Source organism: Python bivittatus, unplaced genomic scaffold, assembly GCF_059951505.1.
Source record: "Python bivittatus isolate LINGU-HERP-01145 unplaced genomic scaffold, Pbiv_v1 ctg000310_np1212, whole genome shotgun sequence".
Lineage (NCBI taxonomy): Eukaryota > Metazoa > Chordata > Lepidosauria > Squamata > Pythonidae > Python > Python bivittatus.
The window spans coordinates 3,945,234-3,972,171 of NW_028277054.1; the positions used below are offsets into that span (position 1 = coordinate 3,945,234).

General features: G+C 43.9%; 2 protein-coding genes across 3 annotated transcripts; one reads left to right on the forward strand and one right to left on the reverse strand.

Annotated features, from left to right (window-relative positions):
- Nucleotides 1–5,165: 5,165 nt before the first annotated feature.
- Nucleotides 5,166–10,709, forward strand: CEACAM19 (CEA cell adhesion molecule 19). Of its 2 annotated transcripts, XM_025169829.2 has the most exons (7): nt 5,166–5,459; nt 6,222–6,584; nt 8,208–8,400; nt 8,649–8,701; nt 9,316–9,398; nt 9,617–9,658; nt 9,937–10,709. In XM_025169829.2, the coding sequence occupies exons 1-7, from the start codon at nt 5,408–5,410 to the stop codon at nt 9,982–9,984; spliced, it is 834 nt and encodes a 277-aa protein (XP_025025597.1). In that variant the 5' UTR covers nt 5,166–5,407; the 3' UTR covers nt 9,985–10,709. The 2 variants fall into 2 exon arrangements, with proteins under 2 accessions (XP_025025597.1, XP_025025596.1); XM_025169828.2 differs by lacking the exon at nt 9,937–10,709 and having other exon boundaries at nt 9,617–9,806.
- Nucleotides 10,710–14,551: 3,842 nt separating this feature from the next.
- On the reverse strand, nt 14,552–23,866 carry LOC103064858 (uncharacterized). The gene is made up of 6 exons (XM_007433201.4): nt 23,691–23,866; nt 21,947–22,333; nt 20,404–20,793; nt 17,711–17,827; nt 16,850–16,910; nt 14,552–15,168 (listed from the first exon to the last, which is right to left on the reverse strand). Exons 1-5 carry the CDS (start codon nt 23,740–23,742, stop codon nt 16,879–16,881), a joined length of 978 nt encoding a protein of 325 aa, XP_007433263.1. The 5' UTR covers nt 23,743–23,866; the 3' UTR covers nt 14,552–15,168; nt 16,850–16,878.
- Nucleotides 23,867–26,938: the final 3,072 nt, after the last annotated feature.

A 26,938-nucleotide genomic window follows, 5' to 3' on the forward strand; every position in this document is an offset into this window, starting at 1 on the left:
AAAAACTGACACCTCCATGCAGGCTTTGGCACAGCATCTAAGCTACTTCTCACTTCCAGCTTCTCTTCTCTCCCAGAGAACGAGCAAGGGTGTCTCTGGGCATGTGCAGAATTTTAGCGTTTTTAGCCGGTGCACTTTCAGTTTTAGTCCGGTGACTAGAACAGGGCTGATGAAGCACCGAGAGCACCCTGGGTCAGTTAAGGCGGTGAGCTTTGCTCGGCAAGACGGTCGACGCGGCCGAATTATTACCTCAGGCGCCGTCGGACTCCCCCGGATGTCTTCGATCGATTCGCTCGGCTTTCGTTTGTCGGACCTCAGTGGGTTTACCCGGATGTCTCCCATCGATTCGCTCGGGGTTCGTGGGTCACGCCTCGGCTTTCCCACCTGCTCTTGGGCGCGGTTTAGAGCCGGGGGCTCTTCCTCCTCCTCACTCTCCGGCGGGTGTTGCGTCGGGCGGCGCTCCTCTGCCCTCCCCCCCTGCCTTCCTCGCCGGCTTCGCGGTTTTTTCAGTGGGTTTCGGTTTTGCTGCGCCTTTTAGGGTTGGCCTCTTGGGACAACCGGGGGCGAAGTGCCCCTGCGGGTGGGTTTGTAACCCGCGCCGCCGCTTGTTGCCGGGCGGCGCTCGGTGCCTTCCGCTGCGGCTCCGGCGCTCGCGATTTAACTTTAGCCAGTTGCGTCTCCAGCACGGAGGCGTGGGTGACCCACCCCGCCAAGGTCCGGACCGCCGCCGGCTGCGGCAGCTCGTGGTTCAGCCCCGCCTGGAACAGCTGCGCGAGGAACCGCTCCGGCCAGTCCGGGAGCTTTGGCTTGGACGCCAAAGAGTGCTCGGGGACGGGGCTTCAGCCCCCTGGTCTTCTCCGCTGCTTGAGTTCGGGCGCGCCGGTCCTCGAACCGGTTGGGACCCCCCAGCTCCGGCGCCCCCGCTTCGTTCAGGTCGTTCACCCATCCCGCCGCTGCTCCACGAGAAGCCGGGACACGCACAGCACCCTCCAGGCACCGCTTGCAAGGAGGTGTCCCCGTGCAAATCCGCACCTGGTTCAAGCTGCCCCGGGTCGCCGCTGTACTTTTCCTCCAGCCCCCATCTCTTCAGCGGGTCCCCCTCCTCCCGGTAGAGTCGCGGGGCCCGGGGTCCCTGGGCTGCCGGCCTCTGGAGCCTCGCTCCTCGGTGCCCAGTTGGGGGTCGCCCCGGAGGAAGAGGAGGGGGAAGGGTCGGTGGGCCCAGGACGACGGGCGGAGTCATCGGACCGGGTCCAGTGGGTTGTAAGCCAAGCGGTGTCACGGGTGCAGGCTTGGCCAGGGCACCAGACTGCTCAAGAAGTTTTATATGCTCCCTTAAAGCACGAATTTCACCCTCTAGCTCCTGCACCCATTGACCCCCATCCCACAGTGCTGTGGACCCCGTCACTCCTCCCATGGCTCTTGACCACCTGGGATGGTCAGGTATCTCCAGGGTTCCTTCAGAAGCATCCCAAAAACTCAGGTTGCTCTGCGGACCCCATCGCTGAGCCAGACGCCTGGCTGGGTCTTTCTGCCTGACGACAAATTGTGCCTTGATGGGCTGAGGAGGGATGCACATCTCCTCGACCTCTATCCGAGGGGAGTGTGCCAACTCGCCTCCCCCAACCACTCCAAGGTCCAACCCAGCAATGTCCACTTCCAGTTGCAGCAACTCCCGGTCCTCCTTGGGCGGTTGTTTGGACGACTGCCTCTCCTGCTCCTCTGAGGCCATCTTTTTGCTGGAGTTTCCTCGATGAGTTGTGCTCTTGGGTAAAGTCCAGTATTCAGAGAGTTTTAGCAAAATGTCAAGTCTACAATGTCCAAATCCCAATCCAGAAGAATTCTCATGAAACCAGGCCTGGTTCAGATAAAAACTCCTTTATTGAATAGTACGTGCAGCTCTAAGCGAAGCATTGCTAAAACTAAAGCCTGTGTAACTTTCCCTCTACTTTTACCCCCTCTCTCCCCCTTCTTCTTTGGCACCAGATTTCTTTCTCACCAAGTCATGGCCTTGTGATTCCTCACCCTGATAACACCTCTCCTTCCTGGCCTTCGAGATGGCACCGGCTCTGTCGTCTTTCACTCCCCCCCTTGTTACAAATGGCAGAATCAAAGCAAGCAAACCCAGCATTTATTACCCTCAATAAATCAGTCCTCTTTCGACTATTCCTTCAATTGCTGCAGGTTCTGACAGCGTTTCTCTCTCCTAGAGTCTCTGAGTAACTTGGCTCCCCTGCCATGCTTGAGCATGGGAAAAAAAACCTTCCAATCACATTCAAACACTCTAAAGCATGCCTACACCACCAATGTGTCATTTCTTATGAATCATTCCTCACGCAAAGTTCAAGGGGAGCCCTTTAGAAAACCTAGTTGGGACCATGATGTCCCAGGCCAGGGGACAAGATCTCTCCAAAGTGATATAAAATAAGGAGGCCTTGCTTCATGGATTACTGATTGACATTGGTCCAGGAAGATCAACACACACTAACCAGATCAGAAAAGTGCTAACCGACATGTATATTCAGTGTGCTAAGTTTGGTGAGGGTAACTTGGTTAGAAGACGTTTGTCTGCTTTTTGGTAAGGCAATGTGTGTAAATCCAAGCCATTTGTTTAATTTATGGTGAAATACATGACGTGAACCCAGAAAATAGGTGTATTCAGTATAACCAGATTACTTAAGGATGTTATGCACACACAAGCAGTGTGACTTGCATCTGTGCCTTTAAGTGTTTTGTGAGTTGGGAACCAAACAGCCTGTCTAGTGCATGCAGGCTGAAAGATTTCTGCTCATCTGGAGGGCCTCAAGTTTGGGAAGACTCTAATGCAGTGTTTCTCCACCTTGGCAGCTTGAAGATGGGTGGACTTCAACTCCCAGAATTCCCCTCCCAGCAGAATTCTGGGAGTTGAAGTCCACCCATCTTCAAGCTGCCAAGGTGGAGAAACGGTGCTCTAATGAATAACTGTAGATGGAGCTGGTATCAAAGGAAAGTACTAAGACACACTGACCCCTGCAGAACATCATTTATGGTTCAGTGGGAACACCTACATTCTGGTTTGAAAAACAGCTGCTAAATAATTTGGGGTCCCAGTCTCAAGCTCTCATTTCCAACATAACCATGAGGGATGGATGAGTGCCCAGGCAGCTGCCCTCTTGACCTCCACCTGCCATATACTCTCTTCACACAACCCAGTTGTCTCAGCCATTGCCTTAATCCATTGCCATGTTTTGCGAGATGGGCAGCTATATAACTATGACGAAATAAATAAATAATACTTTCTTTGCATTTGCATCAAGCAGAAAAACATATTGTATGCCGATAGACTGGATTCCAACAGTACACTAAACCACCATCCAAACTAGCTGAGATTAAACCGGCTAAGCTGAACCTATTACACAAACACAGTGACCGTGTTGGTAACTATGCTTGGAACTACATGAATGCAGACTTGATGGCTTCCTTGTTTTTTTGGCTTGGAAGAAGCACAGAGCAGAGCAGATATTTTGAAGGGTGAAAGGTGGAGAGTCTCCAGGGCTGTGTTGAGCTAATGCAAACATTCCGGGGCTACTTCAAATACTGCAAAAGCTTTACAGCAGTGTTTCCCAACCTTGGCAACTTTAAGATGTGTGGACTTCAACTCCCAGAATTCCCCAGCCAGCATGGCTGGCTGGAGAATTCTGGGAGTTGAAGTCCATCTATCTTAAAGTTGCCAAGGTTGAGAAACACTGCTTTACAGTAATCCTGTCCACTCTGTAGTTTGGACTGCAGATTGCTGCAACTGACCCCTTTAATACCAGTACCCTCATCTCAGCCTGAGCATAAGCTACCTCTTGGGTGTGAAGCAGAAATCCAAGTAGGGCAGCTATTGCAAGTTATGGAGATCTGCCTGTTAAGTTGCCTAAAGATACCTGTGGATGTGTTCACACATGCTTAATTAGGTCACATTAAGCCCTAGCAGCTGCCTTTGCAAATTGGGCAAAGGATGGGGCTAAACTTGCTAATTTAGGTTTTCTTGAGGCTTAGCATGTTTGGTGGTATAAATCCTTCTCCTGTCTCCTCGGCTGGTTTCTGCTCCAAGGTCTTGGGGCAGTTGAGTAAGTCGGTTAAGTGTATTGTGCAAATGGAGGCAGCAGCAGCAGGTCTCCAAGCCACAGACTTCTTCATGCATCCAAATGAATGTAGCTGCCCCGCCTGTAGCTGTCAGCCTGCAATCCAGCTGGTTTGGTTGGTAAGACTCAGGAATTTGTAGGTGAGAAGCACAAAGGAAAGGAAGGAGGCTGGAGAGAGATGAAGATGGAAAACAGCTGATGGAGGTAGGGAGGTGGAGGACTCTCTGGAGACTCTAGCTCCTTTGCCGAAGGTGAGAAAGCCGGGCTGTTTTCTAGGAGTAGAGTTGAGTGGGAATTGGAAGTTTCTATGGGATTCTGAAAGCCTCACTTTGAGCATCGTTGTTTGGAAGGAAACTCTAGTAAGGACGGGAGAGATCTTGGATTCGGTTTCTAGGGGAAGGAGAGTGGTTGCGGGGTTAGAACAAAAATGGTCTGTCCTCCCCCAGACATCAGCAGTTGAGGACCACCCTCTTACTCCAATCTTCCTCCTCTCAAATTGCCCATCCCTAGCCCTTTGTGTATATTCCTAACCAAATTATCCTTCCTTAGACATAGGAAAAGTTTGGGGTAGAGTTTCACAGTAGGATGCCCACTGCTCTGGGCATTGGAAAGTAGAGAGGAGCTTGAGAACTAGGTGACTGATTGGTTATGTGCTCCCAAATAGGTGTCAGCTCTTAGTGATCCCATAGCTGAATTTTCTCCAGGACCATCTGTTCCCATCCTGGTCCTTCAGATCTTCCAGTGGTGCACCCATGGCTACTGTAATTTAATCCATCTACCTTGCTGCTGGTCATCCTCTTCTTCTTTTTCCTTTCACCTTTCCCAGCATCATGGACTTCTTAAGAAAGCTAGGTGGGAGCTAGGAGGTTGGGGAAGATCTTGAGATCCATGCCCAAAGTTGGAGATTTCTCACCTCCCTGGACCCTGGCCTTTGGCCCATGTCAGGGAGGGGACCCTGAATTACCTGGCCTCTTGGTGGGGATAATTGGGCTTTTAATATTCCAGGACATTCTTGGCAGCCAGTGAGTCAGGCTTCAGTGAGTTTGACGCCAGTTCTCGCATTCCCTACTTGCAGTCTTGCATCCTCAAGAGGCTGATCAGGACTTGGAAGACGCATCAGCTTGGCTTCTGGCATCACTGAGAGATCAGATTTAGTTTTGGGAGCCACTAAGAATTTCTTCCCATAGAATGGAACAAGGCTGGAATCCAAGAGTTTGACTGGCAAGGCCACAGCTTTTTCAAGCTTCAATTCATCTTCTGTCTTGGACAGGCATTTTTGGGATTTGCTTCCAGCAAGGAGAATGCCAAAGCAGAACATGGGAGAGCTTTTTTATAAGCACTTTTCCTGGGCAGGTGAGTTGTAGACCTGGGAAGAAGGATGGGAAGTCTTCATGGGAAATTGCCTGGTCGTGATTTGTGATGAACTCAGCCAAGGTTTTGTGGTGTGGAATTGATTAGCTGTTGGAGATTTCAGTTAGCTCTTGGCAAGATAGTTAAAGCAAGCTGAGAAACTGGAAAACCCCTATTAATAAGTGAAAGCATTTTGCTCATTTATTTCAAGACAGAGACAATGTTGGATTCCTTTCTATGTATCTAACTGCTCTCTTGTTAATCCTTTCCATAAATTCTGAGTGCAAGGAGTACAGAAATAAGTCATAACAGCCATCTGGAAAATTGGCAGTTGCCAAATGAGTCTAAAAACACCTACCTTGCTTGCTCCTGTGCCCTTTCAGGTTGCATGATTGGCAGAAATTGAAGTCCAAGGACTTTCCCGTGATGAAGAGCATGACAAGAAGCTTGTCTCCAGCAGTTTAAGCTGCTGTTAAAGGCAGCTGGTAGACAACCTGGTTGCTTGAGAAGATGGTGGGATAGGGTGGGGAATTTTGCTCTGCCAGATATTACTGAACTACCAGGACTCCCAGCCATCATGGCTGATGATGAGGGATATTGGGAGTTGTCGTTTAGTGGTATCTGGAGGGTCACTGGTTCTTGATCCCTGAAATGGGAAGGGCCTCTTCTGGTTGAGAGACATTTGAGTGAAATGGGATTGCAACCAGAAGATGTGGTAGGAAGATAATGTGCCAAGCCAAGACACTTTCTTTGTTCTCCTGACAGCCTGTTTCTTGGGCCTGTGGATTACTCTGGTCCAAGCAAGGATCAAGATTGTATCCATTCCGGAGACCCCTGTCGAAGGCCAGAACGTCACTTTCTCTGTGGAAAATGTTCAGGGTGACATCCGCGAGGTCAGCTGGTTCCGAGGGATGGCCTCTCAGGGGTCCACAAGGGTCTTTAGCTACTTTCCTGGAAATGGTCGTCCGCAGCGCAACGGGGTCCAGTTTACCAACAGAGAATTTGGTTTCCCCAATGGGTCTCTTCTCATCACTGGAATCAGGCCCAGTGACGCTGGCCGATACAACGTCATAATCCTCCTCCGGCCCAAAGAAATTCTCAATGCCTCCACTGACCTTCAGTTGGCTAGTGAGTATTTGGTCCTCTGGTTCTTGATCTAGTCCCCCTTTTTGCACCCTCTGTGCTTGTCCCAGGTCAAATCCCCAAATGCAAAAGGTGGCTGAAAAGGAACAATTGTCAACACTTTGCTTCAGTGTGTTGGTTCTAACCTTCTCCAACCTGGTGCTTGCAGGATGTTTCCCAGGCTGGCTGAGAATCAAGAGACATTCTCCAACAGGGTGCCAGGTTGGGGAAAACAACCGTCACTGTCCTGGCTCTGAACTAAAGTAGGCTGTTTTGCAACATTTGGGCTCATCCCTGAAAAAATATTAATTCACTGAAGGTGGCCCATTTGTGTGTGTGTGTGTGTTTCTAAAGCAACTGCTTTTGTGTAATTTCTTACAAAGAGGTGATATTTTAGACAGCATTCTACGCATGCATTACCTAAAACTGAAAAAAAAGAGATTTCTTTTCCTCCCTTTTCTCAAGACAATCATCTGAGTTATATACAAATGGATGCAAGTTTAGTTCATCTTCAATTAATAGCATTCACCCTTGATTAAGTGATAAAGCAGAAGCCCAGATTGGAAGCCTTGGGGGCTACTGAGGAAAAGTGCTGCTTTTCTGGGGATCCAAGCAAAAGACAACTGGGACCTTCCTCCCAGGAGGGTCATGGGGTCAAAAAAGTCAAGATGGTGGCCAAAACAGTGTCACTGAAGCCCCAGTCCTTTTTAATGCAGTCACGACCCCCCTGCTCCATCTTGATTGTGAAGCAGAGCAATGGTGCCATGAAAGCGTCTTAACAAGCCCCATCCTTAAGAATCTTATCTCCAAATCATTTTAACATGTCAACCTCCCATATTTTATGTCTTGTATTTTAGTTGTTATTAACCATTTTTTAAAAAGTTATTTCTTTTTTTTTTTTTAAGCTAGCTCAAGTGGTAGGGAAATTGGGTGTGGCTGGTAAGAAATGAAAACAGCTCCTGTAACATCTTCGATCTCCTTTCCAGCAAACTTGTAAGGGTTCAGAGAATCCTGGGAGATACCTTGGGAACTTGAGTTTCTCAGGATAAGAAGGCCAAATCTGTCAACAATCAAGGAATTGGCAGTTTGCGCTAAGCCCCTGAAACTCAAAACAAGGTGTCCATCTATTTATGGAAAAAGTGAGAGAAAGGCACACTGGGCTGAAACTGCAGAAAGTTCAAGCAGAGGCTGAATCCTCATCTTGTTAGAGGGCAATTCTTTGTTCTTCCGTCTACTACAATGTTTCTCAACCTTAGCAACTTTAAGATGGATGGACTTCAACTCCTAGAACATCTTAAAGCATGTGGGAATTGAAGTCCACTCCTCTTAAAGCATGCTCCCTGGGGAATTCTGGGAGTTGAAGTCCACCCATCTTTAAGCATGCTGGCTGGGGAATTCTGGGAATTGAACTCTATCTTAAAGTTGCTGAGGTTGAGAAACACTGGTCTCAAGTGCAATAAAAATTCTCAGCTAACAGTAACATGGTGAGTATCCAGGAAATTTTAGCTGAGTTCCAGTCAGTGAAAGGAAGGTGGCCTGAGTGTGATCTGTAGCAACTCAAAACCTCACTGGCTATTATGAGGTCAGGAATGCTTGATGCTGACCCTTCTGTCCTTATTTCTATTCTAGCACCATCTCTGACAACAGCAACCACAGCAACCACAGCGACAATAGCAACCCCACCCATTAAGGAACTGCCTCCAAGGCCTTCGATGGTGGGCTGGATCGTGGCTGGTGTGTTGGTTGGGATTTTGCTCTGTGGTGCCTTAGGAGCTGTTATGGTTTACCGGTTTGTTTTACAGAAGTCGGAACCAGGAACAGGGTATGAGTTTCAGAGTTCCTCCCCCTCCCCATTCAGTAATTATTCACATCAGGTCTCTAAATGCTGAATTTTGAAATTACAGCGTAGTTTGACAACTGTGGCTCTGATTCAGGTTGGAGAGAGAGAATTCTTTATTTCAGTTTCGATGAAAGAAAGAGCCCTCCTTATGATGTGCCCATAAGTGTAAGTGTGCAAAGGTTAGAAGTGTTGACCGATCCTCATTCTTATCCAACCCAATCTCGTTTTAGGGTAGCAGGAAAATTGGATCTAAGAGCAAAAAAGCCACCTGCGTCTAAACATGGTAAGCGTGCTATGATGTTTGTGAACCTTGGGACCCAGCTTCTTCCACCAAAAGATCTGAAGTATCATTTGAAGGGCTTGACAGGAATATCTTTTTCAATTAGGCTGGCACCCCAAAATGCCTTTTCCCCAAAAGCTAAACATGACCTCAAACTGGGCTTAGCTGCTGGGGATGAGGTGGACTCAAACATGCTGTTTTCTGGGCAATAGATCAGAAGAAGCTTATATATTTTATAGCTTCCAGTATATTTTCAATGTCTCAGTCTAGTTTTAGCCCTGGAATTCTTGAGTGGTCTCCCCTTCAGTTATTCACCAGACTGGATCCTGTTTAGGTTCCAAGCGCAGGGAAGTTCAGCCTCCATTGCTACCCCTTGAAACACTTTTCTGCCAAGTGAAGTCCATTTCACTCTGGGATTTTTGATGGATTCCTAAGGACCCAGAAAGGAATCAGCTAAATTTACGACATTCCTAACATTCCCCAAACGGTTCATATGCAGAAGCAGTTGGTTAACAAGGCAGGATGTGTTCAGACGGATTCAGCCCCCTTATTCCCACTTGCTGACACTCTCCACATGGGCTAGTGATGAAATGACACTGTTTTCTTCTGTTTTGCAGATGATAAGGAACCCATTTATGAGGTGATGGATTCTCCGGTGGAAACTCCAAAAGGTCCCCTCCCAATCTCTGGCCCTCTTCCGGTGAGTTTCCACCTGTCTTCTCCTTGGTTTCTTCTGAGGTGGAACAGTGAAGACGATTGATGGATCAGGAGATGGGCAGAGCCAAAATGGGCTGGATTCTTGAGTTGGTAAACTCATGTGAGCAGAAGATGGGTCTATGTTTCCTAGGGAGATCCTTGGAAGAATCCCTAGGTCTGAGGGACTTTTTCCATTGCTTTTATATTTGTCTCTCTTTGCAGCCTCTTCCAGGGACCTGCCTCAAGTTGGACTCAAACTATATGGTATGTGCCAAATTGGGTGATTTTCCTAAGCAGACCTTTCATGTGGTTTAATTTATAAGCACAACCCCATTTTGGTCAAAGGTTGATGTGTTGTAAGAAATCTTTCAGCCAGCCTTCCAACAGATGCCCAGTTAAAATTTAATGTTGTTGTTTGATGCTGTTAAAAGTATTGTCGCAGGATATAAGCTGTTCTAAGTAAAGCTGCCTTTTGCAATTGACTTATCATCATCATCATCATCATCATCATCATCATTTATTGGTGTATTTCTTTTTTTTAGGATTTGCTCTACAAAGCAGATTCCGTTTACTCTGAAATCAAGAGGTGATGATGCAGCTGAAAGATTGTTGTCTTCCTGATTCCTGGCTCATCTCTCATCCGCAATAATGACCCATCCCAGGATATTGGGATGAAAACAAAGTAATCCATATATTTCTACCTTTATGGGATCAAGGATTCTTTCTCTGCTAGACTGTGAATACAGCAAATAACTTTAACCTATTGTTAAGTTCAGATCTTAGTGAGTCCAAGACTGTCTCGTGATGGAATGGAGTCAAATGGAATTGAGTGGTCACTTGGCTCTCATCTTTCACCCAAAATGTGGGCCATAATTTAGAAGATCTAGAGGGATGGAAGAAGAAATGGACAGCTAGGGCCATCACTCAATATTGACTTGATCATGCAATTGTTCTGAAAAGTCCAAGGACCCCAAATAATTCATATATAGAGAAAAGCCCTGTTTTCTCTGGATGTGTGTGCAGAGCCATCAGCTTTGAGGTAGATTGTCAACCTGGAAGATTAGCTGCTCCAAGACAGCCAGATTTGGTGGAAGACTTCCTGTCTGAGGATTTCAGCAACTCTAATTTTCTATCTCCAAGGGCAAGAGCATTTAATTCCGTCTCACATCTGCAGTGTTGATGTTCTCCCCATTTTTCTACATCATCTTGTTACAACAACATCATGTCTAAACTGGTTTATTTTCATTCTATTGTTTGGGGGTGTTGTTTTTGTTTTAAATAAAGGGCCGCCCTTTTCTAAGGGTGGAGCACTTATCTCAACTGCCTGTAGCATCCCTCTAAAGAAGATGCAAAGATAAGGGAAACGCTGTTCGTGCTGGGAAATTTCCATGGTGGGTCAAATGGTAAGAAATGGTAACAGGGTCACAAGGTGGAACCAAATCATGTTTGTGATCTAGGTAAAAGAGGAAGTTCTCACATTTCAACTGAGAAAATAACTCACAATGAAAAGGAGAGGAAAGCAGAGGTTGTACGGCCTCCAGATTCAAGTATAAAAGAGAGCCCATCATACTTTCACAGAAATAAGTTCCAGTGGATTTAATGGAACTTATTCCCAGGGCATCCTTCCTCAACCTGATGTCCTTCACGTGTGCTGTTCTGCCTAGCATGGCTCAAGTTCAACTCCTTGGGAGCTTAGAAAAGGCAAGCACATTGCCTCTTGTTCAGGACATGCAACGTGCTATGTGATCTTACTGACATCCTTCTATTATAGAGTTTCACTGCAAACCCTTTAGGGCAGAGCCCTGAAACTTCTTTTTCTCACTGGTGGAACTGGTATGATGGGGAATGTTCACAAACCTCCTAGCTACTCAGAGAGTGCAAGACTTGAGAGACCAGAAAGACAATTCTTAAATTGGGGTAGAGCTGTGATTGACACCCATATCCATATGGCAAGACTAGATAACAGGGAAATTAATCAGCATTCAAGATTATGAAATAAAAGGACCATAGATGGAGGCTCTGAGGAAGAAGTGTCAAGACGTAGAATCCCGAGAAAGATGTAGAGTTAACTGATGTTACTCATGAGGTCTAGAAAGTTGAAAGACTTGAGCTAGGGATATTGGAGAAGATTGCTAAAGGAGTCATAGAGGCCCACATAGGTCAAGAAAAACATGGACTCGGGTGTCTGCAGGGTATGGTTACAGGGACAATATGTCCTTTATTATAAAGGACAGTGCTTTATTTCTGAAAGCTGTCCTTTAGATTTATTTATTTCTCAAAAACTCACTTTTGTCCTTTCTGGTGGTCATTTCACTTTTACTGTACAAAGGGTACCACTTCATGCCCAGTCTTTCACATTCGTGTGAAAAATATGGAAGTTGGATTTTTGTATAAAATAAATTCACCTGTCCTGCTTGCTTTTAGATATTTTTAGTAGAATATGCGTTTTTGTAAAGTTTTTCTTGGTCTGGCTTTTGAACTTCCCTTGTAAAGCCAAGCTACCAACATAAACAATTACATTTTTTAAAATCCTTATGAACCTCTTTCAGAATTGCCCCTTTTTCAGGTTTGTCCTTGATGTTTTCCAAGAAAATAGGGTCACCGAGGTAAGATTTAAAAAATCAAGATGGCAGTTGTGCATGAAAAGCAGGTGGAGCTTCGATGGTGCTCTTGTGCCTCCATCTTGACTTTTTTGACCATACGCTGCAGACCCATCTACATGGCTCCTTGAGAGCCTTTGAAGGTGGAATGATTGTTGTGGGAAAAAAAGAAAAAGAGGGAGGGAGAGAGGGAGAACTGAATGGCATTCTGCAGAACAGGGCATGGCTTGTTGTGAATCACTGAACCATTCCACCCTGAAGATCAAGCCACCATTTTCTACTTATTAATCTTGATCCCGGATTGAACCTTTCCCTACATTCAGCTGGCACGCTCCGGAGCATTTGCTCTGCATTGATTAGCAGGCTGGCTAATGATCAATGCCTAGAATTAGAAAACTTCCCGAAAGCAACCCGTCCCACTCCTTTGCTCCCCTGGGGCATCCTCCAAACTGGAAATCATCCAACGTGGGCCACATAATTACTTTGCCAGTTCTCAGACGTTTGGAATGCATGCTTGCTCTGCTCCCTTTTAAGAGCAGGTTGGCAACAGGCAGAAATGACCTAGGTGCAGCTTGTTCTCAGGCATGGAAAAGGGGAGGAAACTCTTCTCGCCCACCTCATCATCAAGAAATTGGGTCCGCCTGTTCTTAAAGGCGCCACCGAGGGCCAGCCCAAAGCAGAAAAGTTGGTAGTCCTCTGAAGACATCCAGATCCTGGATGTTACCTCTTCCATAGTCTGAACTTAATTGAAAGGGAGCTTTACATTTAAAATTTTTAGATTTAGGTTTTGCAGGAGATCAAAGGAAAGTCTGAGAATATGAGTTGTTCGTTCGTTTCATTGAACACAGGGTTTCTCAACCTTGGCCAGTTGTGTGGACTTCAACTCCCAGGATTCCCCAGCCAGCATATTGCTACTCATCAGCTATTCAAGGCTGCTAACTAAATGTCATATAGAAACAGCTGTTGGATCAGTGGGCACCTTAGAAATCTTCTAAAGAAATAAAATAGGGGCTGCAAAACCCTGAACAGTGGCTGACAGAAAATGAACGCAGAATTTTTGCAGACCGGATCTGGTAGCCTGAACTTCCATATATAAAATATTAAAATAAGCAACATGATAGTGTTGGAATATTTTCCTTGTATGTTTACAATACGTTTAAATGAAGGATTGATGAAAGATTGGATAGGCAGTAGTAATGCCATTTTATAGAAGGAAAAAGCTGGTTCCTGCCATTATAAATAAACGAGCACATCATGCAGCAAAACCTATGTAAAGGAAGACATATATCTTATGTATAGGAAGACATATGTATAGGAAAGATAAAACGCCCATTTATATAGACTGGTGTTTCTCAACCTTGGCCACTTTAAGATGTGTGGACTTCAACTCCCAGAATTCCCCAGCCAGCAAGCTGGCTGGGGAATTCTGGGAGTTGAAGTCCACACATCTTAAAGTGGCCAAGGTTGAGAAACACTGATATAGACATTATGGTTAACTATAGATAAGGAAACATCTGCTTTAACAGACTATGAAAGGAAGGAAAGATTGCACAGGAGGAGGATGTTCATGCTGATAGAGCATGAACTATTGGAATAAGCTAATGTATTCCATTCTATTGATAATGATTGGCTAAGTCTTTAAACTAAAAACCTATAGAAGGGAGACAGAAGAACAGTTCATCATGGCGGCCACCCAGTGCTCCTTGACCACGTTGGGTTGAATACATATATTTTCTTTGACCTCCACGGATTGTCTGGCATGTTTTACTGGATTCTCAGCTTGGGCACGAACCACGGGAAAAGAAGGAGTCTGATCCTTCGGAGAAAAGCAAAAGTTTCACTCACCGCTCAGTTTGCAACCAACGGCTCGCAAAACAGCCAAAGGTCTTCCTAGTTGCCCTTGTGGCAATCTGTTTGGGCCAGCACATTTTTCTTTCTAGCCTTAGGATGGTCAGCTTGCAACCTTAAAACTTCCCGTCCTTGTGCTGCTTCTGTGGCCTTTGCAAAAACATTGCAAAACATTGTGACCATCTGGCATTGCGTGCTTCAATCACATGTATTGGCCAGCGGGTCGCTGGTTTTTTGAGCCAGTGCTTCTAATATCCTGGAGTTCTTAATAAGTAGGAATCAGAAATTATTTAGAAAGCACTAAAACTCTCATGTTGGAGCTCAAACATCAACTCATTATAGAATAGAATAGAATAGAATAGAATAGAATAGAATAGAATAGAATAGAATAGAATAGAATAGAATAGAATAGAATGAAAAATCATGTGTTCTTCTGTCTGTTTTTACTAATCCCTCTCTCACTGTCTGGACAGGGCCAGGAGAGAGGCAAAAGGATCAAGGAAGGGTTAATACAGGTGGGAATTGGGGGCTGAAGTACAACTTCCAACAGTCTTAGGCTATGTTGGCAGAGGCTGCTGGGAGTTGTAGTTTAATATCCTCTGGAGGCCCCAAATGCTTTCTCCCACAAAAAGTATGCAGTCCAATATAGAAATGTTCATTAAACGACTGAAAAAAGGTTTCATAGGCAATTGGTTAATTCAAGTGATACATCACATTTTATTCTGAGCAATGTTAGACTGTAGAAAGAGCATTTTTCTACAGGTAGTCTCCAGTTTAAGAACGAGTTCTGTTCCCCAGGTCTGTCCTTAAGTCGAATTAGTATGTAAGCCAGAACAGTATTATTGTATAATACTGTATAAGTAGAATTCTGTAATGAACTCCAGCCATTGTGTATTTAACCTGAATCACTGTGTATTTAACTTGAATTTTGCTACAATAGGCTCTGTTCTTAACCATGGGTTGTCTGTAACCTGGGTGTTCTTAACCTGAGGACTATCTGTATTTTGCTCAAAACTGGATTACATGCATTGACTGCCAAAAAAATAAGTCATGTACAGGTGCTTAATACAAAATACAATGTATGTTTACAACATAGATAGCTTTTTTCCATCTTTTACAGGTAGGTTGCAAACATTCTCAAGTTTTAAAGCTTACGTTTTGTTCATATAAACAGAAACAAAGAAAACGAATATACAGCTTTGGTTGAAGTTTAGCTTCAAAAGAAATCAACCGCATCAGATCAAGCTTAATACCCAAACAGAGAGCTGTTCCGCTTTACACATACGGACGCAGCATAACTTGTGTGTCCCTTCTCTGCAAAGGAATCTGTGGAAAGATTTAGAAAGGAGAAAGCAATATGTTGCTGAGACAATATTATCCAGGCCAAATAGGACAGCGATCTCTGTCCTACCTAAACAAATGAAATAATGCTATTTTATTAATGTTAGATTATGATTAAAATTTAAAATGTGTTTGCAGTTAAAATTAGTGTTATTATAACGAATAAGAACACGTGTTTTTGGTCATCATAAAAAATAGGATTGCAAAATCAAGCCCACGCACATCCTAAAAGAAAAGTGGCTATTTCTTGCATCACAGTGCAGTACAAGAACTGGGATTTATCATTAATAAACAGTAAGAGGCCCAGTTGTGACTTTTCAACAATTCCTCGGGCCTGAAAAAAGGAGATGGATTTGCAGTCCTCAGACGTAAAGAGCATTTTCTGTGGTTGCCCGCAGAGGAAGTTTCTGTTAAAGTGATCCAGGAAGATTTTATTGCTGGCTTGTTTACTGACAACTTTAAGAGGGTGCTAATCGCTTTAAAGGTTGTTTATTTTTGCAATTTGGAAAGGAGGAAAGTCTGCCACCTGGTGGCCATTCCAGGATCTGTTCTGCCACTTATTAAGAGTTGAGCTCACAACTCCTAGTAACTTTATGTCCATCTACAGGTAGTCCTCGTTTAGTGACTGCCTCATTTAGCAGTTACGACGGTGATGAAAAAGTAACTTTGCAACCAATCCTCACCTTTATGACCTTCGCAGGTCTGTAAAACCGTGTTTCTCAAAATCAGCAACTTTAAGACGTATGGACTTCAACTCCCAGAATTCATGGCTGGCTTCTGGGAGTTTGAAGTCCATACATCTTAAAGTTGCTGAGACTGAGAAACACTGCTATAAAGCAAAGAAAAGCTGGAGTAAGACTGTAAGCACAGTTGTGGTTTCACTTAGCGATCACTTCGCTTTACAATCAAGTTGCTGGTCCCAATGGTGGTCGCTAAACAAGGACTACCTGTTTTCTCCTGGGCAATGAGAAAAAGTAGGTGCTGCTGTGGTCTTCTTCCAAGCCGGAACATCTAGGAGACAGGGGTCAAAAAATTCAAGATTGCAGCATTGGCTGGGCCATCAAGGTCCTGTCTTTTTTAAATGTACATCGTGCACATGTTTACAAAAGAGACAAGATTTCAATTATATGGTTGTTGCTGCCATCTTGACTTTTTGGACACGCTCATGAATGACTCTGCTTCCACAATTTTTTTTTACTTTCCAGTCTAGCCTGTAGTTGTGAACATTCCAAGCATGAACTTTATCCAGCCCAGCTGAACCTTTCAAGATCAATCCAATTTGGCTTGACACCCCTCCTGTCTGGTTTCTTGCTGTGAAATATAATTATATAAGAGTTTAAGAGAATGATTCCTTTTGGGAAAGGGAACTCAATGGCTTAGATCAGCTGGGGATCCCCAAAATCTGCCCTGTTACCCCAAAGAGTGTCTGGCCCAGAATCATATGAATTTCCATGGTCGTGGAAGGGCTGGAAGCTGGATCTCTCTGGTCTTAGTCCAACATCTGAACCACTAAACCACACAAGAAGAAGTTCCTGGAGTTCTTGGAATGCTAACCTCTTCTGAAGGACATGATTTTCATCCCTCTCATGGCTTACAGTCCATTCTTCAGATATTTGGCTGTCTAGGCAAAATCAAGTCTTACCCTTCCAGGATCCCATCAACCTACCTTTCAAAAGGGAAAGAACTGCTTCCAATTTAGCATTCAGGAAAGAATGATGAGAACATGCCTATCGAAAAAGAAGAAATGTCACTTCCTATTTCACATGTCCTTATTCCCCCCTTGCTTCAAGTTGCTGAAGATCATTTTAGCCTCAGAAAAAGCTGAGGATGAGTGAGTGTTGTTTCTAAAAGAATGCAAAAGAAGGATGAACAAACTTGACTCCTCAAATCCCTCCTCTGATGCTCCCCAAGAAGAAATACTTGAGAACTCTGGTTACCTCCATGGTTATCTTGAAGTTTCTTTGTTTTCAAGGAAGAGCGTTATGTGCAGAGTGGAGGGATTACTATTTCAAGCAATCCTTCTCCCACCAAAAATTATTATAAAAATTACACCCCCCCCCCAAAGTTCTTTAAACTACATATTCTTTGGGCCAAGGCAAAATTGGGATCTTATTTAGAAAGCCTACAGATGGACAAGTCACCCAGGGAAATTGGCCACCCATTAGATTGACTCAGAATATAGACCAATTATTTCCCCAAATTTGAAAAACATCTTGGATCATTTCTGAGTCAACTGAGATCTAACTCCCCCCCTGCATTCCCACGCCATGCATTTGACAATCAAGAGTTGCAAGAAGCCTGGGATAGTTTTGTGGGAAAGCAAGGGAAGGAAGGAAGGAAGGAAGGAAGGAAGGAAGGAAGGAAGGAAGGAAGGAAGGAAGGAAGGAAGGAAGGAAGGAAGGAAGGAAGGAAGGAAGAAGGATAACTTTTTTCCCCAGAGCTGGGAAATAATTCATTTGGAAGCTCACCTTCTAGTGTCTCATGTGTCTAGATTCAAACCCATTCATCAAGGAGTGGACCTACTTACAGAAGAGCAGTGAGAAGAGGGAGAGTGTGCTGGTCCAGGCAAGGGATCCAAACAAAGCTGCAGCAATGATTCCTGCACTGTATTTCAAGGAGGCTGAGCCAGAACCCGGACTTTGCCCTGAAAAGACAAATCGGTTTCAGGAGAGTTTGCAGGAACAGCCCCTAATTTAGCCCTGATATTGACCAATCTAAGATGCACATGTGGATTTCTGCACCCCCAACCTTGCTACTGATTACAGGTATTATGAGATACAGTATTTATTACAGGTATTATGAGATACTTGTCATTTTGCTGGAAAATATTCACCAAGCAAACCAAGTCTGGTTTTTAACATGGAATGAAAGAGGAATTCCCATCTGTGACTTGGGCCAATTCTGTCTCTCTGCTGGGGTTTGTAGAAGAACTTACTTTCACAGAGAAAAGAGTCAACTGGCATTGATTAGATGTATTGGACCACAAACCCCATCAGCCTGCTAGCTGGATTGGATGGGAGCTACAGTCTTGAAGTTTTCTTTTGGACTTTGATTTTGTTTTTTTAAGGAAAGGTCTACCAAACCATTATTGGTTGTATAAGTCAGCGGATGGATCACTGGATCTAATGCTTTTTCCCAGAGGTTGATCATTCTTGGAATTAAAGAATTTGGAATCCAGAAACTAGATATGAGCATTAGAAAGAAAAAATAACAGTGAACACAGTCCTTCCAAATAAGAATCTACCTTTTGTTAACCACAGCTTTTCTTCATTTCAGGAGATGCATCATTAAACAAGTGGGGCAGGAAATATATATAATCCATTGCAAAGAACCACAACTGAAGTTTCAGTTTTATCTCTTTGCCCATCCTTGGGGTATTAGAGGCCATTTCAGAAGGGGACCTTTTCACGGGTTTGCTGCTAAAATTCCTTTTTCTACACCAGCCTTCAAAGTATGGCTATGTTCTTGTTCATTATTTTTCATCTGAGCACCTCCAAGAGGAGCCTTCCCCAAGCTGGATACCCTTGAGATGTGTGGACTTCAACTCTCAGCATCTTCAGCAGTGATCACACTGGCAGGAGATTTCTGGAAGCTGAAGCCCACCCATCTGCTGGGCATCCGGGTTGGATTAGAGAAGGCTGCTTGGCATGTAGACTAGAGTTATGATTGAGATTTTTGGTTTCTTTGCCTGCTTCTCCTGTGCCACTCTGCTCCTTGCTGGAGAAAGAAGGCCTTCTCAATGTTTTTCTCTATATATTTGTAATAAACCAGTTTCTTTGCTTCATTAGCAACCAAGGATTGGTCTTGGCAGGTCTTCTTCCGACAAACTGTGATGTTTATCTTTGCGATTTTCTTCTACTAGGAAGCTGGCTAGTGGGCAGGAAAAGCAACCCACTCACCCCCACCCCATTGTCCTATTTCCTGGAAATGGCAACAGTAGCTGGCTGGGGAATTCTGGGAATTGAAGTCCATACATCTTAATGTTGCTAAGATTGAGAAGCGCTGCTCTTGAGGAAGACACAGCCCCACCTTCCTTTGATCAAGGAAGTTCCTACAGCTTCTCAATTCTGTGCTGTAGGAACTTCTCCTTTTCTATACTGCAGGGCTTATACAGGCTGTTGACTTTCAAGAAATTCTGGATCTTTCACTTAGTCGGGCATCCCTTCTCTTGGTTCATTTCAAAGTTTAATTTTAATGCTCCAACCAAGGTCCCCAGATACCAAAATCCAGCTGGAGCTATTGGGAGAGAACATGTTGATCTCTAATCACAGGAAGCCCATCCTAAACACTAATCTTCTGTAGTGGTAGATGATCCCACAGGCATTCTTAGAAAATAAATACAGGGGATGGGTGCAGCCCAGTTCTTTGTTTGGAAGTAAATCCACATGCTCAGAAAAACAACAAAGTTAGGGTGGCAGAGAACATGCTCCCCAATTTACCAGCTGTTTGGCTACATTGGGGAATTCTGGGAGTTGAAGTCCACTCATCTTAAAGTGGCCAAGTTTGGACAACACTGGGCTACACCTATCATAGCAGCCATTTTGTGATAAAAACACCTTCCCCCTTGGCAGCCATTTTGAGAAAGCTTCCACCCACAACAAGCCCTCAGAATTTCAAACAGGTCCAATGGCTCAGAACAGCTGCCTATTCTGTATTTTGTCAGTTTCCCTTATATGCAGATAAATGCAAATTTAACTATTATTAGCTAGCTTTGGGACAGGTAATTATCTAGGGCCACCACCTTAGCTCCATTCCAGCATAAGCTCTGTTGAGCTAAGCGGCAGTATTTTTCTGCAGATATTACAACTGTAATTATGAGGAAGCATTTCTTTAGTATATTTATATATTTATCTTTAGGTTGAAGGCATGGAATGCTCCTCTTTGCTTTCCTCATTGCTCTCCAAGCTCCCTGTCTTAGGATTCTCTTGAACTACTTGAGAATAAGGTTGCTTTGGGGTAACTGGTATTGCTACAGAGATTTAAAAGCCAGCGGTTGTACAAGGTAACTTAGTTGTTGGCCCACGTCAAGCTGGGAACATACTTTTCGTACTACTGTACATCCACCTTGTTAGAGATTTGTTTTGGAACGCTACAGCGTTGAGTTGGTGACTCAAGTTGCCTCAAAGCCTCATTCAAAACTAAATCTCTAACAAAACATGGTCTCGGCAGTGGGGTTTGAATGAGCAGTTCAGTTCAGTGAGCAGAAAAAGCAGTACACACCAGGTTGTTGTTTGGCTGTTCCACCATCTTGTGTTCTGGCTTGTAACACCACCTGGCCTCTATAGAACTTTGGTTCCACACTAGTCCCCTTCCCTGGACTGGGGTTTTGGTCTGAAGAAACTTCAATCTCAACAATGTAGTTTCCAAAATCATTTGCGGTCAGCTGGGTGATATGCAAGGAGCAATCATCCTCTTGTACTGTCTTCTGTCGGTCCTGCTGTTTCTTGGACTCTGACTCAGAATTGTAGATTTTTTCTTTCGCTCCAGATTTGGTTATTCGGCTCCAATCACACCCCACAATGTCTTTTTGTGGCATCCCTGGAATCAACGTGATGTTCTGGCCAACAGAGGGGTTTGCTGGTATGATCTGGATAGTAATTTGGAAAACGACTGCAAACAAAGTAAGAAGATCATCACATTGTCTCATGATCAAAGAAACAAGTGCTCTTGTTTTTGAGCCAGGCAAAGAACCACATTTATTCTTGTGGTTTGCAACACTTGGATTGTTGTAATTTAAGCTTCTTTTAAAGGCAGATGCCAAGATTGTGCTTGCCCACTCTCATAAACTAGCAGCCTTCTTTCAAAACACACCAAGAACTAAACTTTCCACCCAACAGATCTTGTCTTTCTTACTTCCTATTGTGTGATTGCCATTTTAAAAAACTGTCTCTGCTTCAGTGCCTTTAAGGAGCACAGAATATTAGCAAGAAGAAAGATTTCCTGGACAGTGGGGTAGAAATTCAGCTTCTAATTTTTTGGTGGGCTACAATGAAAGATGTACTGTAATGGCAAGGACAATTTAAAAAAAGAAAGAAAGGAAGGAAGAAAGGAAGAAAGAAAGAAAGAAAACCTAATAGCTCCAGTGGTTGTTTTTGCTGCTAAAATAGGAATATAAAAAAATGGTCAAACCCTCAAGCAGCTTCAGGAAACAGATTGAATCAATAGTGCACGGGCAAAATTGATATTGCAGCTGTGAATGAAACTTAGCTGAAAACTTTTCACACTTTTTCAGGCCAAGGAGCATGTTGATTTTTAAAAATCCTGAACTTCTGATCAAGAGGCAAAGCATTAATGGCAGAAAATTGGGTACATCCAAGTAAATGTTTTGTTTTACTTAGTTTCTCTCAGAACTTCATGAAGTTCTCAAGGAACTCTGTGGTCCCGGAAAAACTCTGATCTACATCTTAGAGATTTTCAAACATAGCAGTGCATTAATAAGAAACAGCTAGATTTCTGCCTGTTAGATAACCTTAAAGGTACACATTGATCCCAGTGTTTGCAAACATGCTTAACCAGGTCAGTTAAACATCTAGCAACAGCATCTACCTTACGTTTGGACAGTATGAACCTTGAGTTGTTCTTTTAGGGTTAGCAAATGCAAGCCAGGGGAGATGGGCAGCGTACACATTTAATAAGCAAATAAATAAATAACCCTGCTTGTTTAATTGGTGCTATAATATATTTTATGAACCTCCAAAAGCTTAGAATGCAAGTTAGGCATGGTTGGGTGAATGCAGCCTGCAAGATAGCATTTAAAACTTACTAGAAATGTTTAGAACAATGGAACCCGTATAGGTTTGAGTTGCTTCATCTTTTGTATCTAGCTTCTTTGCGGGGTCAGCAGTTATGGTTACCATATAGTTTCCTGTAGCTGACTGTGTCAGATTTCTGATATCCAAGGAACAATTCTGATGTACAGTTATTGTCTGTACAGCATCAGCCTTGATAGTTTTTGACCCGGAACTTTCTTGGGGGGGAAAAGTAACTTTGTTCCCAGAGGGCGGCGTCCACTCGCATGTCTCAAACTGGTCCGGGACACCCTTCAGAACCAGCAGGACATTTTCACCCTGTTTAGGGTTTGAGGGTTTAGGAATGACAGTTAAACGTTTCTGGGCTGGTACCAACTGCAATAAGCAGCATAGGATGCAACCTGCGAAGAAGGGGAAACAACCAAAGTTATTCCATTCTGTTTTCCACAGCTCGGGTTAAGCACACCATGCCCCAGATAGAAACTCTCTATCCAGACCTCTGCATGAAGGACTATAATCTGAGAAGGGGGCTTTACATCTGGATGCTCTGTGTGTTCAGCATGGTCCATTCTGCTGGATTTCTCCTTCTACCCCAACTCTGGAGTTCTGACATATGACTGCCTTTCATTGCTTGAGTCAGGAGAACAAGTGATGGTCTCTCACTTGAGTGGAGGCACAAATACCCTAAGCCAGTGTTGTCCAAACTTGGCCACTTTAAGATGAGTGGACTTCAACTCCCAGAGCTGAATGGCTGGGAGAATTCTGGGAGTTGAAGTCCACTCATCTTAAAGTGGCCAGGTTTGGACAACACTGCCCTAAGCCAACCAAGTTATTTGGGGCATAAATGAGGCACTCCCCAAACAAAAAATATATCAGCTATTTGTCCCTTCTCTTACAGTACCTAACAAGGTAGTAAAAAGTATCTTAAGTGTAGACTGCATGTGCCTCCTATCTGGTGATATGTGGGAAGAGTATATTGGTCTGCAACATAGCTTCTAGATTAGACATCCTAGCTAGCTTGTGTTGAATTGAGCGAGGATGTGTAGAACTGACCAGTACTATAATGAGCAGGGAATGCAACAAATGGCATATGGATAATTCTACTTTATTTGCTTCTCTTGCAAAAAAGAGAGCCAGTTTGGTGCAGGGCTTAAGGCACCAGGCTAGAAACCAGGAAACCTTGAGTTCTAGTTCTGCCTTAGGCATGAAGCCAGCTGGGTGACCTGGGGCCAGTTCCTCTCTCTCAGCCCTAGGAAGAAGGCAGGGGCAAACCACTTCTGAAATCTTGCCAAGAAAACTGCAGGGACTAGATTTAATTAGGTTTCCCTTTCTTTTGTCTAATGTCTTAATTTTTTTTCCTCACTCTTTGCTCACTCTTTTTTGTGCTGTGTATAATGTTGCTTACCCTGATAGCATGATGGATGTGTGTGCAATATGGTAGAGAGGTAGCTTATTAAAAAAAAAAAAACCATGTTATTACCTACCTTTTCACAACACTAAAAATTTGCCATCCAAGGCAGCTGCTTCATTCTGTCTAATGGTTGCTGAGTTTCCTCCAAATTTTTCCTTTTAACCATATACAAATATATACCAATTTCACAGATGCACTAATCCAGCAAAAATCATTCTGATAGACTAAGATGTCTTTAATCAATAGACAGCCTTTACACACACAAAAGAATGATTAAAAATGGGCAGTGTCATCTTGCACCCAAGACGTTATAGAAAAAAGAAATAATGTTCTCTGTTTTGACTGACCTGCTAGAAGAATCGCTTTTTGAGATCCCTGATGGTTCCTGAATGGATCCATGGATTCTTGGTCCTCCAGGTAAAGTCAGTGGAATTGGTAAGACCACAAGTAATAGAATCTTCTTCTTCTCCTGAGATCTCTCTGGTTAGCGCCCTTTGATGTTGATGTGATAAGGCCCCTGGCTCTTCTGCTTTTGTCGAGCAGAGGGCCGGAAGGAAGGAAGAGCCGTTACACAAGGCAGGCAGGGTGATGCTACAGCGATCACAAACACTTCCTCTCACTCTTCTGTTGTTTTGGACAGTTACACCATCTAAAATGACTAAGGTAGAATTTCTGCTTCATTCTGTCTAATGGTTGCTGAGTTTCTTCCAATTTTTTCCTTTTAACCATATACAAATATATACCAATGAGAGAGAGGGACTGGCCCAAAGTCACCCAGCTGGCTTCGTGCCTAAGGTAGGACTAAAACTCATGGTCTCCTGGCTTCTAGCCTGGTGCCTTAACATCACCCCCCACCCCATGAGGAGACAGCTGGAAATCTAGGAGCTCTAATCTTGTATTTCAGGGTTTTCTCAGAGATCCCCAAACAGTTTACATTTTCTGGATTAATAATGATTTGGTTTGAACCTTGATTTTGTGAAGGTACTTGCTTTGGTCCCTTTGCAGAAGGAAAGAGGGAAGTGTAACCCACTGAGTAATTTGCTTTGGGAGGGGTGGAGACACATGGTTTATGGGCCAAAATAGACATCTAAACCACTTAATATGGAGGAATTCTGCCAATTTCTTCTCCCATACAATCTTCTCTAGGTTAATTGTATTGTTTTCTCCATCCTGCTTTGCCTCCAGCACAGGCTGAGGAAGGACAGAGCCTGTGTGTGCTTGTTGCCTCTTCTCTAAGATTACAATGAAGAGAATAACTCAGTGTGTTGTGGGAATCCAACCATTGTCTTAATATGTCATGTGAACTAGGCCATTATATAAACCACAAAGTGGGTTACCTTTAGAGGTATAATGTTTTCTGTGAATGTGGCAGTTGGGTTTTGTTAACCCAAGTTTAGATTCAACATGTTGTATGAATCCAGCGGGAATATAATGTAGAAGGTTGAAAGTCATAACCATGGCTCTGTTCATTTAGGGTCTGGCCACTCTCAGTACTAGAAAGACTCCCCCAACAGATCTGGACAATGTCTCCTTAATCCTTTTGTTGAGGAACCTGACCCGCTTTTCTCCACGTATCTTTCAGGAAAGAGCCACCTGCCTGAACACTCTTCTTTTGTCAACTGACCAGGAATGAAACCATCAGTTCTTGTGCCCTTAATGAAGTTTAGATGAAAATCCTGGTTCATGAGTACTTTGAGATAAACAGAACACTTTGTATAAGAGGGTCCTGACTGGACATAAGACACCAGTAAAGCTGAGCTCATCCTTACTTATCCCCTAGTACAGGTTTCTCAACCTTGGCTACCTTAAGCTGTGTGGACCTCAACTCCCAGAGGCTGGGGAATTCTGGGAGTTGAAGTCCACACTTCTTAAAATGGCCAAGGTCGAGAAAGACCACCCTGGTAGAACACAACCATGCTTTCTCATCTCTTCTTGGCCTCTTTGCCAGTTGCACAATTGCAGCTGGTGTCCGTGTGGCAACATGTGGCTATGAGCTTTGCGGACAAGATTGGGAAAGGCATTTGCTGTTAGCGAGTTTGTTTCCCCATCATCATCCCCCTCATCTCAACCACAACTGATGAAAGTCAGGAAAACAACGAGATGGAAGGGCTAGGCAGGTGACAGAAATAAGTTGGGTCATCTGGTCTCCCGCTGGAAAGGATTCTCCACCAAGTGGTCATGTCGGAATGTGTCATCATCATGTTGTTTTTTTAATCCACTCTTAAAAGGGGCAAGGTTTATATCATCAGGCATTCTGTTTCACAACTATTTTCAACATGGAAAAAGATGGTCATTTAGGTTCATCTGAGAAAAACATCGTTTCTGTCAAACTTTTCTTAGAGTCTCAACTGGAAAACAGTAAATCCACAGAACAAGCACCTGAGCTCTTCAATTAATAGCTGTTATTAGAATGAAGATTAAGGTCCCCACACAACAGTCCTAGCAAGGACTCTACTTTCAAATGAGACCCCCATAGATAGGCAGAATTTTAATAAGCATCAGCCCTTTTAACAATGTGAGAACTCTCATTCTGTTCCCACAAACATACAGTATTCATTCTATTCGCCCCCCTTGCCCATCCCTAGAGTTACAGTATACCCTAGATATACCCAGTTGTCCTAGATTTTAATGTGCATTGAATTATTTATCCCTTGTCTGAAGCATGAAGGAACCGTCATACAAGTTCTCATCAGCCCAAGTAGTTTTTCTTCTGCCCAATAAGTCTTTCCACTTCATGAAAGTGAAAAATGTGCCATAGAGTAAAAGGAGAATTTCCACCCAGGTCTCTTGGTAGATACTTTTTCCATTGGATTTTAGAACTGTGTGTTCTGTTTCCAGATCCCAACAAATCAGTCCGGGTGACCATTACAGAGCCCTCCAAGGATGTTCTAACAACCGCTAGGATCTCATTTTCAAGGAGGTAGCCTCCAGTCCCAGTTACTTCTGCTATTCCTTTATCCTAACCATCCAGTTGAACTGAAAAGCACAAAAGCAAATTGTATAATCCTGGGTGACTAAGTTTATATTGCAAACAGGATAAATCTACAACATGAACGTTGCCCAACGTTGTGCTGCTTAGTTCAGGATAATATGCAGGATTGCTTCATCCCCATTTCCTTTTTGCTGCATCTTCCTCCAGGTTCCCTCTCCTCCTCTTCCTCTTCTCTCTAGGTGTTAGTCACTGATGGTCAGGGAAAATGGTCCTCCTGCACTCCTGTTTTTGCCACCTGGGCTTGAGTCAGGATGTTCGATGATTGCAAGGAAAGTGCACAGAGAAGGACAAGTTCGTTTTAACTCCAGGAGAGCAGTAAAATGACGAGAGGGGAAGTTTAATTCATCTACCCTATACCCTTTCCCCAACTCCAATTTTTTTTTTTTTTTTGGTCTCATCAGTCATCATGAAGGTGAGATATGAATCAGATAGCTTGTTGACTGGTCCAAGTGAAATGTGATGGTATTTTTTGTGGCTGAATCAGGGTCCACGTCAAATATCGGAGTGGTGCAAACCCCAGAATGCATGACTATGTGTTCTGAAATAGACACCTTGTTCTAGAATGGTCCTGCAAAACACTGGTTTTCCTAGCCATTCCACTTC

Coding starts and splice junctions, on each gene's coding strand:
- CEACAM19 (XM_025169828.2), top strand. CDS start 5,408: ATGCCAAAGCAGAACATGGGAGAGCTTTTTTATAAGCACTTTTCCTGG. Junction 8,702..9,315: donor GCCACCTGCGTCTAAACATG/GTAAGCGTGCTA, acceptor TCTGTTTTGCAG/ATGATAAGGAACCCATTTAT. Junction 9,399..9,616: donor CAATCTCTGGCCCTCTTCCG/GTGAGTTTCCAC, acceptor CTCTCTTTGCAG/CCTCTTCCAGGGACCTGCCT.
- LOC103064858 (XM_007433201.4), bottom strand. CDS start 23,742: ATGGATCCATTCAGGAACCATCAGGGATCTCAAAAAGCGATTCTTCTA. Junction 20,794..21,946: donor CATTGTTCTAAACATTTCTA/GTAAGTTTTAAA, acceptor CTTTGTTTGCAG/TCGTTTTCCAAATTACTATC. Junction 17,828..20,403: donor AACAGCCAAACAACAACCTG/GTGTGTACTGCT, acceptor TTGTCTTTTCAG/GGCAAAGTCCGGGTTCTGGC.